We start from the raw sequence: 19,903 nt of genomic DNA, 5'->3' as shown, positions 1-19,903 counted from the left end.
ATGAATGTACTGACTATGACTGGTCCACCTAGCTATCTGAAGATGAATGTACTGACTATGACTGGTCCACCTAGCTATCTGAAGATGAATGTACTGACTATGACTGGTCCACCTAGCTATCTGGAGATGAATGTACTGACTATGACTGGTCCACCTAGCTATCTGAATATGAATGTACTGACTATGACTGGTCCACCTAGCTATCTGGAGATGAATGTACTGACTATGACTGGTCCACCTAGCTATCTGAAGATGAATGTACTGACTATGACTGGTCCATCTAGCTATCTGAAGATGAATGTACTGACTATGACTGGTCCACCTAGCTATCTGAATATGAATGTACTGTATATGACTGGTCCACCTAGCTATCTGAATATGAATGTACTGACTATGACTGGTCCACCTAGCTATCTGGAGATGAATGTACTGACTATGACTGGTCCACCTAGCTATCTGGAGATGAATGTACTGACTATGACTGGTCCACCTAGCTATCTGAATATGAATGTACTGACTATGACTGGTCCACCTAGCTATCTGAATATGAATGTACTGAATATGACTGGTCCACCTAGCTATCTGAAGATGAATGTCCTGACTATGACTGGTCCACCTAGCTATCTGATGAATGTACTGACTATGACTGGTCCACCTAGCTATCTGAAGATGAATGTACTGACTATGACTGGTCCACCTAGCTATCTGGAGATGAATGTACTGACTATGACTGGTCCACCTAGCTATCTGATGAATGTACTGACTATGACTGGTCCACCTAGCTATCTGGAGATGAATGTACTGACTATGACTGGTCCACCTAGCTATCTGGAGATGAATGTACTGACTATGACTGGTCCACCTAGCTATCTGAAGATGAATGTACTGACTATGACTGTGATATGTGGTTGTCTCACCTAGCTATCTAGAGATGAATGTACTGTATATGACTGGTCCATCTAGCTATCTGGAGATGAATGTACTGACTATGACTGGTCCACCTAGCTATCTGGAGATGAATGTCCTGACTATGACTGGTCCACCTAGCTATCTGAATATGAATGTACTGACTATGACTGGTCCACCTAGCTATCTGAAGATGAATGTACTGACTATGACTGGTTAAACTAGCTATCTGAAGATGAATGTACTGACTATGACTGGTCCACCTAGCTATCTGGAGATGAATCTACTGACTATGACTGGTCCACCTAGCTATCTGGAGATGAATGTACGGACTATGACTGGTCCACCTAGCTATCTGAAGATGAATGTACTGACTATGACTGGTTCACCTAGCTATCTGGAGATGAATGTACTGACTATGACTGGTCCACCTAGCTATCTGGAGATGAATGTACTGACTATGACTGGTCCACCTAGCTATCTGGAGATTAATGTACTGACTATGACTGGTCCACTTAGCTATCTGAAGATGAATGTACTGACTATGACTGGTCCACCTAGCTATCTAAAGATGAATCAAATCAAATCAAATTTTATTTGTCACATACACATGGTTAGCAGATGTTAATGCGAGTGTAGCGAAATGCTTCTAGTTCCGACAATGCAGTGATAACCAACAAGTAATCTAACTAACAATTCCAAAACTACTGTCTTATACACAGTGTAAGGGGATAAGGAATATGTACATAAGGATATATGAATGAGTGATGGTACAGAGCAGCATACAGTAGATGGTATCGAGTACAGTATATACATATGAGATGAGTATGTAGACAAAGTAAACAAAGTGGCATAGTTAAAGTGGCTAGTGACATAAGGATGCAGTCGATGATCTAGAGTACAGTATATACGTATGCATATGAGATGAATAATGTGGGGTAAGTAACATTATATAAGGTAGCATTGTTTAAAGTGGCTAGTGATATATTTACATCATTTCCCATCAATTCCCATTATTAAAGTGGCTGGAGTTGGGTCAGTGTCAATGACAATGTGTTGGCAGCAGCCACTCAATGTTAGTGGTGGCTGTTTAACAGTCTGATGGCCTTGAGATAGAAGCTGTTTTTCAGTCTCTCGGTCCCAGCTTTGATGCACCTGTACTGACCTCGCCTTCTGGATGATAGCGGGGTGAACAGGCAGTGGTTCGGGTGGTTGATGTCCTTGATGATCTTTATGGCCTTCCTGTAACATCGGGTGGTGTAGGTGTCCTGGAGGGCAGGTAGTTTGCCCGGTGATGCGTTGTGCAGACCTCACTACCCTCTGGAGAGCCTTACGGTTGAGGGCGGAGCAGTTGCCGTACCAGGCGGTGATACAGCCCGCCAGGATGCTCTCGATTGTGCATCTGTAGAAGTTTGTGAGTGCTTTTGGTGACAAGCCGAATTTCTTCAGCCTCCTGAGGTTAAAGAGGCGCTGCTGCGCCTTCTTCACGACGCTGTCAGTGTGAGTGGACCAATTCAGTTTGTCTGTGATGTGTATGCCGGGGAACTTAAAACTTGCTACCCTCTCCACTACTCTTCCATCGATGTGGATAGGGGGGTGTTCCCTCTGCTGTTTCCTGAAGTCCACAATCATCTCCTTAGTTTTGTTGACGTTGAGTGTGAGGTTATTTTCCTGACACCACACTCCGAGGGCCCTCACCTCCTCCCTGTAGGCCGTCTCGTCGTTGTTGGTAATCAAGCCTACCACTGTTGTGTCGTCCGCAAACTTGATGATTGAGTTGGAGGCGTGAGTGGCCACGCAGTCGTGGGTGAACAGGGAGTACAGGAGAGGGCTCAGAACGCACCCTTGTGGGGCCCCCCGTGTTGAGGATCAGCGGGGAGGAGATGTTGTTGCCTACCCTCACCACCCGGGGGCGGCCCGTCAGGAAGTCCAGTACCCAGTTGCACAGGGCGGGGTCGAGACCCAGGGTCTCGAGCTTGATGACGAGCTTGGAGGGTACTATGGTGTTGAATGCCGAGCTGTAGTCGATGAACAGCATTCTCACATAGGTATTCCTCTTCTCCAGGTGGGTTAGGGCAGTGTGCAGTGTGGTTGAGATTGCATCGTCTGTGGACCTATTTGGGCGGTAAGCAAATTGGAGTGGGTCTAGGGTGTCAGGTAGGGTGGAGGTGATATGGTCCTTGACTAGTCTCTCAAAGCACTTCATGATGACGGAAGTGAGTGCTACGGGGCGGTAGTCGTTTAGCTCAGTTACCTTAGCTTTCTTGGGAACAGGAACAATGGTGGCCCTCTTGAAGCATGTGGGAACAGCAGACTGGTATAGGGATTGATTGAATATGTCCGTAAACACACCGGCCAGCTGGTCTGCGCATGCTCTGAGGGCGCGGCTGGGGATGCCGTCTGGGCCTGCAGCCTTGCGAGGGTTAACACGTTTAAATGTCTTACTCACCTTGGCTGCAGTGAGGGAGAGACCGCATGTTTTCGTTGCAGGCCGTGTCAGTGGCACTGTATTGTCCTCAAAGCGGGCAAAAAAGTTATTTAGTCTGCCCGGGAGCAAGACATCCTGGTCCGTGACTGGGCTGGGTTTCTTCTTGTAGTCCGTGATTGACTGTAGACCCTGCCACATGCCTCTTGTGTCTGAGCCATTGAATTGAGATTCCACTTTGTCTCTGTACTGACGCTTAGCTTGTTTAATAGCCTTGCGGAGGGAATAGCTGCATTGTTTATATTCGGACATGTTACCAGACACCTTGCCCTGATTAAAAGCAGTGGTTCGCGCTTTCAGTTTCACGCGAATGCTGCCATCAATCCACGGTTTCTGGTTTGGGAATGTTTTTATCGTTGCTATGGGAACGACATCTTCGACGCACGTTCTAATGAACTCGCACACCGAATCAGCGTATTCGTCAATATTTCCATCTGACGCAATACGAAACATGTCCCAGTCCACGTGATGGAAGCAGTCTTGGAGTGTGGAGTCAGCTTGGTCTGACCAGCGTTGGACAGATCTCAGCGTGGGAGCCTCTTGTTTTAGTTTCTGCCTGTAGGCAGGGATCAACAAAATGGAGTCGTGGTCAGCTTTTCCGAAAGGGGGGCGGGGCAGGGCCTTATATGCGTCGCGGAAGTTAGAGTAACAATGATCCAAGGTTTTACCACCCCTGGTTGCGTAATCGATATGCTGATAAAATTTAGGGAGTCTTGTTTTCAGATTAGCTTTGTTAATCCCCAGCTACAATGAATGCAGCCTCCGGATAAATGGTTTCCAGTTTGCAAAGAGTTAAATAAAGTTCGTTCAGAGCCATCGATGTGTCTGCTTGGGGGGGGATATATACGGCTGTGATTATAATCGAAGAGAATTCTCTTGGAAGATAATGCGGTCTACATTTGATTGTGAGGAATTCTAAATCAGGTGAACAGAAGGATTTGAGTTCCTGTATGTTTCCTTCATCACACCATGTCTCGTTAGTCATGAGGCATACGCCCCCGCCACTCTTCTTACCAGAAAGATGTTTGTTTCTGTCGGCGCGATGCGTGGAGAAACCCGTTGGCTGCACCGCATCGGATAGCGTCTTCCCAGTAAGCCATGTTTCCGTGAAGCAGAGAACGTTGCAGTCTCTGATGTCCCTCTGGAATGCTACCCTTGCTCGGATTTCGTCAACCTTGTTGTCAAGAGACTGGACATTGGCAAGAAGAATGCTGGGGAGTGGTGCGCGATGTGCCCTTTTTCGGAGTCTGACCAGAACACCGCCTCGTTTCCCTCTTTTTCGGAGTCGTTTCCTTGGGTCGCTGCATGCGATCCATTCCGTTGTCCTGTTTGTAAGGCAGAACACAGGTTCCGCGTCGCGGAAAACATATTCTTGGTCGTACTGATGGTGAGTTGAGGCTGATCTTATATTCAGTAGTTCTTCTCGACTGTATGTAATGAAACCTAAGATGACCTGGGGCACTAATGTAAGAAATAACACGTAAAAAAAAAAAAAAACTGCATAGTTTCCTAGGAACGCGAAGCGAGGCGGCCATCTCAGTCGGCGCCGGACTTCACCTAGCTATCTAAAGATGAATGTACTGACTATGACTGGTCCACCTAGCTATCTGGAGATGAATGTACTGACTATGACTGGTCCACCTAGCTATCTGAAGATGAATGTACTGACTATGACTGGTCCACCTAGCTATCTGGAGATGAATGTACTGACTATGACTGGTCCACCTAGCTATCTGGAGATGAATGTACTGACTATGACTGGTCCACCTAGCTATCTGGAGATGAATGTACTGACTATGACTGGTCCACCTAGCTATCTGAATATGAATGTACTGACTATGACTGGTCCACCTAGCTATCTGGAGATGAATGTCCTGACTATGACTGGTCCACCTAGCTATCTAAAGATGAATGTACTGACTATGACTAGTCCACTTAGCTATCTGAAGATGAATGTACTGACTATGACTGGTCCACCTAGCTATCTGAAGATGAATGTACTGACTATGACTGGTCCACTTAGCTATCTGAAGATGAATGTACTGACTATGACTGGTCCACCTAGCTATCTAAAGATGAATGTACTGACTATGACTGGTCCACTTAGCTATCTAAAGATGAATGTACTGACTATGACTGGTTCACCTAGCTATCTAAAGATGAATGTACTGACTATGACTGGTCCACCTAGCTATCTGGAGATGAATGTACTGACTATGACTGGTCCACCTAGCTATCTGGAGATGAATGTACGGACTATGACTGGTTCACCTAGCTATCTGGAGATGAATGTACTGACTATGACTGGTCCACCTAGCTATCTGGAGATGAGTATACTGACTATGACTCGTCCACCTAGCTATCTGAAGATGAATGTACTGACTATGACTGGTCCACCTAGCTATCTGAAGATGAATGTACTGACTATGACTGGTCCACCTAGCTATCTGAAGATGAATGTACTGACTATGACTGGTCCACCTAGCTATCTGGAGATGAATGTACTGACTATGACTGGTCCACCTAGCTATCTGAAGATTAATGTACTGACTATGACTGTGATATGACGTTATCTCACCTAGCTACAGTACATACAGCGTCAGAGATCAGCCCTGACTTACTCCCAAAATACATACAGCATCACCGATCAGTGCCTTTTTCAGTTCCCCATATTACTGACTGACTGGAAACAAGAGTATACATGTATATACACAAACACAACACTATACTACACTACGACAACTGCAACTCTACTGTTGACCTAATAGTGTAGTACAGTGTTTTGTTTGAATACACTACCGTTCAAAGGTTTGGGGTCACTTAGAAATGTCCTTGTTTTTTAAAGAAAAACACATTTTTTTGTCCAATATCAACAGAGGCCCATTATCAGTTACCATCACTCCTGTGTTCCAATGTCACGTAGTGTTAGCTAATCCAAGTTTATAATTTTAAAAGGCTAGTTGATCATTAGAAAACCATTTTGCAGTTATGTTAGCACAGCTGAAAACTGCTGTCCTGAATAAAGAAGCTATAAAACTGGCCTTCTTTAGACTAGTTGAGTATCTGGAGCATCAGCATTTGTGGGTTCGATTACAGGATCAAAATGGCCAGAAACAAATGCATTTTTCCTGAAACTCGTCAGTCTATTCTTGTTCTGAGAAATGAAGGTTAGAAATTGCCAAGAAACTGAAGATCTGGTACAACAGTGTACTACGCCCTTCACAGAACAGTGCAAACTGGCTCTAACCAGAATAGAAAGAGGAGTGGGAGGCCCCGGTGCACAACTGAGCGAGAGGACAAGTACATTAGCGTATCTAGTTTGAGAAACAGACGCCTCGCCTCACAAGTCCTCAACTGGCAGATTTATTAAATAGTATCTGCCAAACACCAGTGTCAACGTCAACAGTGAATGCTGGCCTTCCAGGCAACAGACAGGTCAAGGCTTCTTGTATTGTTTGCTTGCGATGTAAGTTACACAAAAAAAAAAGATGCTAGGTTGTTTGGATGACCCAATTGCTAGGTTGCATGTATTTGGTCAATATTTTGCTTGTTTCCTGTAAAAAACAGCAAGGTTGGGTTGTTGGTGTTGGTTATTAAGGTTTAGTTATGGATATTTGACCCTGCCAGTGGGTTAATTCTCCCACCACCAGCGTGTGAAGTTCACCAGAATGTGAGCAAGTGTTGCGACGTGGCAACTGGCAAGTATTCTAGTTCTAGTGCAACTGACTGAGTGGAAAACAGCTAACGTTATTTCGACAGACTAAGTGTGTTTTGGCTGACTGAACCATGACAACGGTAGGTAGTAAACGTTATAATTAGGTAGCCAGCTATTGTTAGCTTGAGAATTAGCTAATGACCATTAGCTAGCTAGCCATTTTCTGTGCTAATATCTCTGGCTGCGGTAACATTAGCTAGCTAGCTAACGTTAGCCTCACGAGGCTAGCTTACTGAAGTGTTTTCACGGAATATAGCTAAATGTACGTTTTTTGTCAACATTTGGCTAGCTAGCTAGCTTACTTTGTCAGTGTCTGTAACGACAGCTATCTAAAGTTATCTGGCTAGCTACCATAGCTAGATAAGTCTGACACTTCTTCTGGACTGTCTCTGACACTCTTTCTTTCTTTAGCTAATGTTAGCTAAGTTACCTGGCTAGCTAAGTTAGCATAGCTAGATTTTACTTATTCTCCATCTGGGTTAATTTAACCAAGCTATTTGCCAGAATTATCTCATGCATGCATGGTGATTGATTGAGTTAACAAGCGTTACTGTACTGGTTTACAATGGTTTCTGACAGTGGCAGCTTTAGTTCGGCTTGTGAATTTGAAGATGGATGCAAATTCTGTTAGCTAGCTAACGTTAGCGTTTAAATTAGATTTAGCCAAGTTAGCTAGCTAGCTATGTTTCTAACATTTCTTTATTTCTATACTTAAATGCAGAGGTCTAGACCAATGGACAACTTTGTAAAGGATACACTGAATGAGTCTAACCTGGCCTCTTTGATTCCAAAGTGAAAGGGTAAATAAAAAAAATTTGAGAGAGGGGGAACAGAGTTTTGGGGGGAAACCCCCCCACAAATTTTCATTCACCCTGTATAAAACAGCATCTACGTCTTCCACATCGATAACCAATAGTACAACCTTAATGAAAACTTGACAGACTTCACTTCACCAGAGCCTCTTAGAACCCTGCAGCCACTTTGGGACTAGATACATAGACTACACACCCTTTGACAGATGGATCACTCCCTGTTATGGGCTGCATTTCTAACCTCGAAGCTACTATTCATTTGGCTCTTTCCTCACTCCTTTGCCTTTGTTCAACCATTTGACCTTTGACTTACCGACCTTTCCCTCTTCAACGTATGTCATTTAGAAATGTGGGTGAAACTATCCCTTAAAATCTCCTCCCTTGCGGTTAAGCGCATTGGACCAGTAACCTGAAAGGTCGCTGGTTCGAATTGCAAAGCCAGTAAGGTGTAAAAATCTGTCTCCTCACCGAAAGATGTGGATGTCGATTAAGGCAGCCCCCCGCACCTCTGATTCAGAGGAGTTGGCTTAAATGAGGAAGACACATTTCGGTTGAACGCATTCAGTTGTGTAACTGACTAGGTATCCCTCTTTCTCTGCTGCAGCGGACAAAATTTTAGACGACTCGACTAAAGAAGTTAACGAAGAGCATAAAAGACTGAATACTCAGTGGGTATTCTGTAAACATCACCTTTTCTCCACATGAAACACACGCATGAATACATCTGCGGACAAACCAAGTGACACACCGAGCTGGAGCAGTAGCTGGGTCCTGCCGGGGAAAGTACATGTTGAAAGATTTGTGCATTTTGAAAACGGACAACATCTGGCCGGCAAACCAAGTTACATGAAGACCGTGATCCAGAGGGCTCAGTGGACCAGACAGAATGGGGCCAAGATCCACGGCTGCTGGATACTCCAGGCATTATTTTAACAGAAACATTAGACTTGAATTTGATTCTGTTTGCTGTGATTAAGTAGCCTGGCTTACGCGATCCACGTGACTCACAGAGTAGGTAGAGATGGGGCCGCACTGATGAAAGAAGGGGGCGGGGCTCAGAGGCTGTGTGTGGCTGGGAACAGCCAACCAGTAAAAGCCCAGCCCCCTTCATTATCAACGCATTGTGCCGACAACATCAAAGAGCCAATCCAGAGTTAGGTGTTAGCCAGACTACTGATTGCCCCATATGACTTCAAATCGTGTTATGTTGTAGCTAGACAAACAATTACTTTTTTTTTTTTTTACTGCAGTTCGAGTCCCACAAGCATTAGAAACAGCCTTGGGTGTGGATACTGTGGGAACATGTAAGTCTGAGCAAGTGTGATGTCATCAATGTTTGTGGAAATTGTATGTATGCAAATGGTAAGTTGTCTACTGTTTACGTCAATGTATTAAATTGTTGTTATAAATTGTTACATAAACAACAAAAAGTTTAATAAAATAAACAAAAAAGTAATTGTCTGCTTTACTTCAATGCTTTACTATAGTGGTGTTTTTTGGTAAAGGATAGTGGGGTATAGTGTTATGTTGATATATATACTATAATAGTGTTATGTTGATATATATACTATAATAGTGTTATGTTGATATATATACTATAATAGTGTTATGTTGATATATATACTATAATAGTGGGGTATAGTGGTGTATGTGTGTGTGTGTGTGTATATACAGTACCAGTCAAAAATGTGGACACACATCAGAACTATGAAATAACACATAAGCAATCATGTAGTAACCAAAAAGGTGTTAAACAAATCAAAATATATTTTATATTTGAGATTCTTCAAAGTAGTCACCCTTTGCCTTGTTGACAGCTTTGTACACTATTGACATTCTCTCAACCAGCTTCATGAGGTAGTCACCTGGGATGCGTTTCAATTAACAGGTGTGCCCTGGTAAAAGTACATTTCTGGAATTTCTTTCCTTGTTAATATGTTTGAGCCAGTCAGTTGTATTGTGACAAGGTAGGGGTGGTAGACAGAAGACATGCCTATTTTGGTAAAATACCGAGTCCATATTATGGCTAGAACAGCTCAAATAAGCAAAGAGAAAACACAGTCCATCATTACTATAAGACATGACGGTGAGTCAATCCGGAACATTTCAAGAACGTTGAAAGTTTCTTCCAGTGCAGTCACAGAAACCATCAAGCACCATGATGAAACTGGCTCTCATGAGGACCGCCACAGGACAGGAAGACCCTGAGTTACCTCTACTGCAGAGGAAAAGCTCATTAGAGTTAACTGCATCTGAAATATCAGCCCAAATAAATGCTTCACAGAGTTCAAGTAACAGACACATCTCAACATCAACTGTTCAGAGGAGACTGAGTGAATCAGGCCTTCATGGTCAAATCGCTGCAAAGAAACCATTACTAAAGGACACCAATAAGTAGAAGAGACTTGCTTGGGCCACGAAACACAAGCAATGGACATTAGACCGGTGGAAATCTTTCTTTTGGTCTGATGAGTCCAAATTTGAGATTTTTGGTTCCGACCGCTGTGTCTTTGTGAGACACAGAGAAGGTGAACGGATAATCTCCGCATGTGTGTTTCCCACCGTGAAGCATGGAGGAGGAGGTGTGCGCTTCCCACCGTGAAGCATGGAGGAGGAGGTGTGTTGGTGCTTTGCTGGTGACACGGTCTGTGATTTATTTAAAATGTATTTTGAATTCAGGGACTATCATTTGTTTTTGAACAGGACAATGACCCAACGCACCTCCAGGCTGTGTAAGGGCTATTTGACCAAGAAGGAGAGTGATTGGAGTGCTGCATCAGATGACCTGGCCTCCACAATCATCCAACCTCAATCCAATTGAGATGGTTTGGGATGAGTCGGACCGCAAAGTGAAGGAAAAGTAGCTAACAAGTGCTCATCATATATGGGAACTCCTTCAAGACTGTTTGAAAAGCATTCCAGGTGAAGCTGGTGAAGCTGGTTGAGAGAAAGCGGTACCATAGCGCCAAGTCTAGGTCTAAAAGGCTCCTTAACAGCTTCTACCTCCAAGCCATAAGACTGCTGAACAACTAAACTAATCAAACGGCCACCCGGACTCTTTACATTGAACCCACACCCCCTTGGTTTTTACACTCACTGTTTATTATCTATAGACTTTTTTTTGTGTATATTACCTCGGTATTGTTATGTACAGTTATTGATTGGATTTGAATTGAATGGCAAGAGTCTGCAAAGCTCTCAAGGGTGGATACTAAAACTAAAGAAAAAACCTTTAATGAGGAGGTGTGACTAAACTGTTGACTGGTTTTATATAAATATATTGCATGGAATGGCTTCAGTAAAGTGCTCTTGTGTTTCATTTTACAATGAAATCTTCAGATACTTAACTGGCTTCCAATAGGATTGGGCGATCCCCTGAAAGCAGCTCATTAAATTAGAAATCTAATTCACAGTAGGAAATCCAGTCCACAGGAAGAGTTGTACAACCTTGTCAGAGGACTCAGAACACTCTGCTTGTTGCTTTGCTCTACATGGATAGTGTCACAGGTAATTGAAATGTTACGTAATGTGTGAGATAGGCTAAGCTATCGACTCCTCCCCTCTCTATCCCTCAATCTGTCAATCAATCAAATGTATTTATAAAGGCCTTTTTACATCAGCCGGAGTCACAAAGTGCTATACAGAAACCCCCCAGCCTAAAACCCCAAACAGCAAACATACACAATGTGCTATACAGAAACCCCCCAGCCTAAAACCCCAAACAGCAAACAGACACAAAGTGCTGTACAGAAACCCCCCAGCCTAAAACCCCAAACAGCAAGCAGACACAATGTGCTATAAAGAAACCCCCCAGCCTAAAACCCCAAACAGCAAGCAGACACAAAGTGCTGTACAGAAACCCCCCAGCCTAAAACCCCAAACAGCAAGCAGACACAATGTGCTATACAGAAACCCCCAGCCTAAAACCCCAAACAGCAAGCAGACACAATGTGCTATACAGAAACCCCCAGCCTAAAACCCCAAACAGCAAGCAGACACAATGTGCTATACAGAAACCCCCAGCCTAAAACCCCAAACAGCAAGCAGACACAATGTGCTATACAGAAACCCCCCAGCCTAAAACCCCAAACAGCAAGCAGACACAATGTGCTATACAGAAACCCCCCAGCCTAAAACCCCAAACAGCAAGCAATGCAGATGCATAAACACGGTGGCTAGGAAAAAACTCCCTAGAAAGGCCGGAACCTAGGAAGGCCGGAACCTAGGAAGCCCGGAACCTACGAAGGCCGGAACCTACGAAGGCCGGAACCTACGAAGGCCGGAATCTACGAAGGCCGGAACCTACGAAGGCCGGAACCTACGAAGGCCGGAACCTACGAAGGCCGGAACCTAGGAAGAAAGGAACCAGGCTATGAGGGGTGGTGTAACGGTTCTCATGTGGTGAAGGAGAGTCGGACCAAAATGCAGCGTGTAGATTGCGATCCATGTTTAATGAACAAATGTAACACGAATCTAAATACAAACACTACAAAACAATAAACGTAAAGAAAACCGAAACAGCCTATACTAGTGTAAACTAGTCTCCAGGTCTCCTACCTGGCGTAGCCCTACTCCCTGTGAGCCCCCCCCAATAAATTTTTGGGGCTGACTCTCGGGCTTCCTTGCCAACCGTGTTCCCTCATATCGCCGGCTCCTCTCTCCGGCTGCCTCTGCTCTCCTCGCTGCCTCCACTCTCCTCGCTGCCTCCACCTGTTCCCATGGAAGGCGATCCCTTCCCGCCAGGATCTCCTCCCATGTGTAGCAACCCTTGCCATCCAATATATCGTCCCATGTCCAATCCTCATTGCGCCGCTGTTGCTGCCTTTGTTGCTTCTCCTGTGGCTCCTGCCTGTTGACACGCTGCTTGGTCCGTTTGTGGTGGGTGATTCTGTAACGGTTCTCATGTGGTGAAGGAGAGTCGGACCAAAATGCAGCGTGTAGATTGCGATCCATGTTTAATGAACAAACGTAACACGAATCTAAATACAAACACTACAAAACAATAAACGTAACGAAAACCGAAACAGCCTATACTAGTGTAAACTAACAGAGACACTAAGGACAATCACCCACAAAACACTCAACGAATATGGCTGCCTAAATATGGTTCCCAATCAGAGACAACGATAAACACCTGCCTCTGATTGAGAACCACTCCAGACAGCCATAGACTATGCTAGAAAACCCCACTAAGCCACAAACCCAATACCTAACAAAACCCCAAGACAAAACACACTACAATAACCCCATGTCACACCCTGGCCTGACCAAATAAATGAAGAAACACAAAATACTTCGACCAGGGTGTGACAGGTGGCAAGTCCTCTTTTAGCTGTCGGAGATTATAACAGAACATGGCCAAGACGTTCAAACGTTCATAGATGACCAGCAGGAGATTATAACAGAACATGGCCAAGACGTTCAAACGTTCATAGATGACCAGCAGGGTCAAATAATAATAATCAATAATCCAATGTCTATGGAGAAAGTATCCAAATACAGGGCTTCTCCAAAGACATGAGTCAGAGAAGAGCTGTTCGGAGAGAGGCACTCTGCTTTATCATTAATTGGTTGGTGTCCGCAGGGCAAGGTGTGAGGCTCCAATGGGTGTATTTCACTGACGGAGTGGGCTAATGGGTTGGAGTTTATTCTCTTTTCTTTCTTCGTCTCTCATAGTCTCTGTCTGTGGAGCCTCGATATGTTGGTTGTGGTATATAAAGTATATAGACAATTCCACTAACCTGCCTGGTTGGTCTATGGTAAAGGTAATGTATAATATATATATATATATAGATCATGTGAAGACACTAACCTGCCTGGTTGGTCTATGGTAAAGGTAATGTATATAATATATATATAGATCATGTGAAGACACTAACCTGCCTGGTTGGTCTATGGTAAAGGTAATGTATATAATATATATAGATCATGTGAAGACACTAACCTGCCTGGTTGGTCTATGGTAAAGGTAATGTATATAATATATATAGATCATGTGAAGACACTAACCTGCCCGGTTGGTCTATGGTAAAGGTAATGTATATAATATATATAGATCATGTGAAGACACTAACCTGCCCGGTTGGTCTATGGTAAAGGTAATGTATATAATATATATAGATCATGTGAAGACACTAACCTGCCTGGTTGGTCTATGGTAAAGGTAATGTATATAATATATATAGATCATGTGAAGACACTAACCTGCCTGGTTGGTCTATGGTAAAGGTAATGTATAATATATATATATATAGATCATGTGAAGACACTAACCTGCCTGGTTGGTCTATGGTAAAGGTAATGTATATAATATATATAGATCATGTGAAGACACTAACCTGCCTGGTTGGTCTATGGTAAAGGTAATGTATAATATATATATATATAGATAATGTGAAGACACTAACCTGCCTGGTTGGTCTATGGTAAAGGTAATGTATACAATATATATAGATCATGTGAAGACACTAACCTGCCTGGTTGGTCTATGGTAAAGGTAATGTATATAATATATATAGATCATGTGAAGACACTAACCTGCCTGGTTGGTGGTGACGTTGAGAGAGACAAACTGTCGTCCGGGGTTGGTGAGCTCAGACACTCCATTGACGGCCTCCACCTCGAACGTGTAGTTGGTGTGAGCCAGAAGATCTGCCACCATCACAGAGTTGTTCCTGAGACTGTTGCGTTGGGGCAGGAACCGCACCGTGCTCTCACACTCCTCATAGTGTCTGCTGTCAACGCTGATCTTACGACACAGGATGTTATAGCTGACATCCTTCCTGCCGCCAGTCTCCTCGGGAACCGCCCATTCCAGGAAGACCGACGTCTCGTTTACATTGGAAATGGCATTACGAGGAGCAGAAGGTGGTCCTGTAGGACAATAACATAGTGTTATTCTGCTATAACATATTGTTATTCTGCTATAACTATAACATAGTGTTATTCTGCTATAACTATAACATAGTGTTATTCTGCTATAACTATAACATAGTGTTATTCTGCTATAACTATAACATAGTGTGTTATTCTGCTATAACTATAACATAGTGTTATTCTGCTATAACATAGTGTTATTCTGCTATAACTATAACATAGTGTTATTCTGCTATAACATAGTGTTATTCTGCTATAACTATAACATATTGTTATTCTGCTATAACTATAACATAGTGCTATTCTGCTATAACTATAGTGTTATTCTGCTATAACTATAACATAGTGTGTTATTCTGCTATAACTATAACATAGTGTTATTCTGCTATAACTATAACATAGTGTTATTCTGCTATAACTATAACATAGTGTTATTCTGCTATAACTATAACATAGTGTTATTCTGCTATAACATAGTGTTATTCTGCTATAACTATAACATAGTGTTATTCTGCTATAACATATTGTGTTATTCTGCTATAACTATAACATAGTGTTATTCTGCTATAACATAGTGTTATTCTGCTATAACTATAACATAGTGTTATTCTGCTATAACTATAACATAGTGTTATTCTGCTATAACATAGTGTTATTCTGCTATAACTATAACATAGTGTTATTCTGCTATTACTATAACATAGTGTTATTCTGCTATAACTATAACATAGTGTTATTCTGCTATAACTATAACATAGTGTTATTCTGCTATAACTATAACATAGTGTTATTCTGCTATAACTATAACATAGTGTTATTCTGCTATAACTATAACATATTGTGTTATTCTGCTATAACTATAACATAGTGTTATTCTGCTATAACTATAACATAGTGTTATTCTGCTATAACTATAACATAGTGTTATTCTGCTATAACATAGTGTTATTCTGCTATAACTATAACATAGTGTTATTCTGCTATAACTATAACATAGTGTTATTCTGCTATAACTATAACATATTGTGTTATTCTGCTATAACTATAACATAGTGTTATTCTGCTATAACTATAACATAGTGTTATTCTGCTATAACATAGTGTTATTCTGCTATAACTATAACATAGTGTTATTCTGCTATAACATAGTGTTATTCTGCTATAACTATAACATATTGTTATTCTGCTATAACTATAACATAGTGTTATTCTGCTATAACTATAACATAGTGCTATTCTGCTATAACATTGTGTTATTCTGCTATAACTATAACATAGTGTTATTCTGCTATAACATAGTGTTATTCTGCTATAACTATAACATAGTGTTATTCTGCTATAACATAGTGTTATTCTGCTATAACTATAGCATAGTGTTATTCTGCTATAACTATAACATAGTGTTATTCTGCTATAACAGTGTTATTCTGCTATAACTATAACATAGTGTTATTCTGCTATAACTATAACATAGTGTTATTCTGCTATAACATAGTGTTATTCTGCTATAACTATAACATAGTGTTATTCTGCTATAACTATAACATAGTGTTATTCTGCTATAACTATAACATAGTGTTATTCTGCTATAACTATAACATATTGTGTTATTCTGCTATAACTATAACATAGTGTTATTCTGCTATAACATATTGTGTTATTCTGCTATAACTATAACATAGTGTTATTCTGCTATAACTATAACATAGTGTTATTCTGCTATAACATATTGTGTTATTCTGCTATAACTATAACATAGTGTTATTCTGCTATTACATAGTGTTATTCTGCTATAACTATAACATAGTGTTATTCTGCTATAACATAGTGTTATTCTGCTATAACTATATCATAGTGTTATTCTGCTATAACTATAACATATTGTGTTATTCTGCTATAACTATAACATAGTGTTATTCTGCTATAACTATAACATATTGTTATTCTGCTATAACTATATCATAGTGTGTTATTCTGCTATAACTATAACATAGTGTTATTCTGCTATAACTATAACATATTGTGTTATTCTGCTATAACTATAACATAGTGTTATTCTGCTATAACATATTGTGTTATTCTGCTATAACTATAACATAGTGTTATTCTGCTATAACTATAACATAGTGTTATTCTGCTATAACATATTGTGTTATTCTGCTATAACTATAACATAGTGTTATTCTGCTATAACTATAACATAGTGTTATTCTGCTATTACATAGTGTTATTCTGCTATAACTATAACATAGTGTTATTCTGCTATAACTATATCATAGTGTTATTCTGCTATAACTATAACATATTGTGTTATTCTGCTATAACTATAACATAGTGTTATTCTGCTATAACATATTGTGTTATTCTGCTATAACTATAACATAGTGTTATTCTGCTATAACATAGTGTTATTCTGCTATAACTATAACATATTGTTATTCTGCTATAACTATATCATAGTGTGTTATTCTGCTATAACTATAACATAGTGTTATTCTGCTATAACTATAACATAGTGTTATTCTGCTATAACATATTGTTATTCTGCTATAACTATAACATAGTGTTATTCTGCTATAACTATATCATAGTGTTATTCTGCTATAACTATAACATATTGTGTTATTCTGCTATAACTATAACATAGTGTTATTCTGCTATAACATATTGTGTTATTCTGCTATAACTATAACATAGTGTTATTCTGCTATAACATAGTGTTATTCTGCTATAACTATAACATATTGTTATTCTGCTATAACTATATCATAGTGTGTTATTCTGCTATAACTATAACATAGTGTTATTCTGCTATAACTATAACATAGTGTTATTCTGCTATAACATATTGTTATTCTGCTATAACTATAACATAGTGTTATTCTGCTATAACTATAACATAGTGTTATTCTGCTATAACTATAACATAGTGTTATTCTGCTATAACTATAACATATTGTGTTATTCTGCTATAACTATAACATAGTGTTATTCTGCTATAACTATAACATAGTGTTATTCTGCTATAACTATAACATAGTGTTATTCTGCTATAACATAGTGTTATTCTGCTATAACTATAACATAGTGTTATTCTGCTATAACTATAACATAGTGTTATTCTGCTATAACATAGTGTTATTCTGCTATAACTATAACATAGTGTTATTCTGCTATAACTATAACATATTGTGTTATTCTGCTATAACTATAACATAGTGTTATTCTGCTATAACTATAACATAGTGTTATTCTGCTATAACTATAACATAGTGTGTTATTCTGCTATAACTATAACATAGTGTTATTCTGCTATAACTATAACATAGTGTTATTCTGCTATAACTATAACATAGTGTTATTCTGCTATAACTATAACATAGTGTTATTCTGCTATAACTATAACATATTGTGTTATTCTGCTATAACTATAACATAGTGTTATTCTGCTATAACATAGTGTTATTCTGCTATAACTATAACATAGTGTTATTCTGCTATAACTATAACATAGTGTTATTCTGCTATAACTATAACATATTGTGTTATTCTGCTATAACTATAACATAGTGTTATTCTGCTATAACTATAACATAGTGTTATTCTGCTATAACATAGTGTTATTCTGCTATAACTATAACATAGTGTTATTCTGCTATAACTATAACATAGTGTTATTCTGCTATAACTATAACATAGTGTTATTCTGCTATAACTATAACATAGTGTGTTATTCTGCTATAACTATAACATAGTGTTATTCTGCTATAACTATAACATAGTGTTATTCTGCTATAACATAGTGTTATTCTGCTATAACTATAACATAGTGTTATTCTGCTATAACTATAACATAGTGTGTTATTCTGCTATAACTATAACATAGTGTTATTCTGCTATAACATAGTGTTATTCTGCTATAACTATAACATAGTGTTATTCTGCTATAACTATAACATAGTGTTATTCTGCTATAACTATAACATAGTGTTATTCTGCTATAACTATAACATAGTGTTATTCTGCTATAACTATAACATAGTGTTATTCTGCTATAACTATAACATAGTGTTATTCTGCTATAACTATAACATAGTGTTATTCTGCTATAACTATAACATAGTGTTATTCTGCTATAACATAGTGTTATTCTGCTATAACTATAACATAGTGTTATTCTGCTATAACTATAACATAGTGTTATTCTGCTATAACTATAACATAGTGTTATTCTGCTATAACTATAACATAGTGTTATTCTGCTATAACTATAACATATTGTGTTATTCTGCTATAACTATAACATAGTGTTATTCTGCTATAACTATAACATAGTGTTATTCTGCTATAACTATAACATAGTGTGTTATTCTGCTATAACTATAACATAGTGTTATTCTGCTATAACTATAACATAGTGTTATTCTGCTATAACTATAACATAGTGTTATTCTGCTATAACTATAACATAGTGTTATTCTGCTATAACTATAACATAGTGTTATTCTGCTATAACTATAACATAGTGTTATTCTGCTATAACTATAACAGTGTTATTCTGCTATAACTATAACATAGTGTTATTCTGCTATAACTATAACATAGTGTTATTCTGCTATAACTATAGTGTGTTATTCTGCTATAACTATAACATATTGTGTTATTCTGCTATAACTATAACATAGTGTTATTCTGCTATAACTATAACATATTGTGTGTTATTCTGCTATAACATAGTGTTATTCTGCTATAACTATAACATAGTGTTATTCTGCTATAACTATAACATAGTGTTATTCTGCTATAACTATAACATAGTGTTAGTGTGTTATTCTGCTATAACTATAACATAGTGTTATTCTGCTATAACTATAACATAGTGTTATTCTGCTATAACATAGTGTTATTCTGCTATAACTATAACATAGTGTTATTCTGCTATAACTATAACATAGTGTTATTCTGCTATAACATGTTATTCTGCTATATAACTATAACATAGTGTTATTCTGCTATAACATATTGTTATTCTGCTATAACTATAACATAGTGTTATTCTGCTATAACTATAACATAGTGTTATTCTGCTATAACTATAACATAGTGTTA

General features: G+C 39.4%; 1 protein-coding gene across 1 annotated transcript in view; it reads right to left on the bottom strand.

The window, feature by feature from the left end:
• The window catches only part of LOC115126250 (ephrin type-A receptor 5), a 241,084-nt gene that overhangs the window by 123,833 nt on the left and 97,348 nt on the right, over nt 1-19,903 (bottom strand). Inside the window, exon 5 of the mRNA XM_065007686.1 lies at nt 14,456-14,791. Coding sequence (XP_064863758.1) covers nt 14,456-14,791 — 336 coding nt within the window. The remainder of the gene's footprint in view (nt 1-14,455; nt 14,792-19,903) is intronic.

Source organism: Oncorhynchus nerka, linkage group LG22 (assembly GCF_034236695.1).
Source record: "Oncorhynchus nerka isolate Pitt River linkage group LG22, Oner_Uvic_2.0, whole genome shotgun sequence".
NCBI classification, from domain to species: domain Eukaryota; kingdom Metazoa; phylum Chordata; class Actinopteri; order Salmoniformes; family Salmonidae; genus Oncorhynchus; species Oncorhynchus nerka.
The sequence above is the reverse complement of the archived record's forward strand: the minus strand, read 5'-3'. Positions and strand labels throughout refer to the sequence as shown.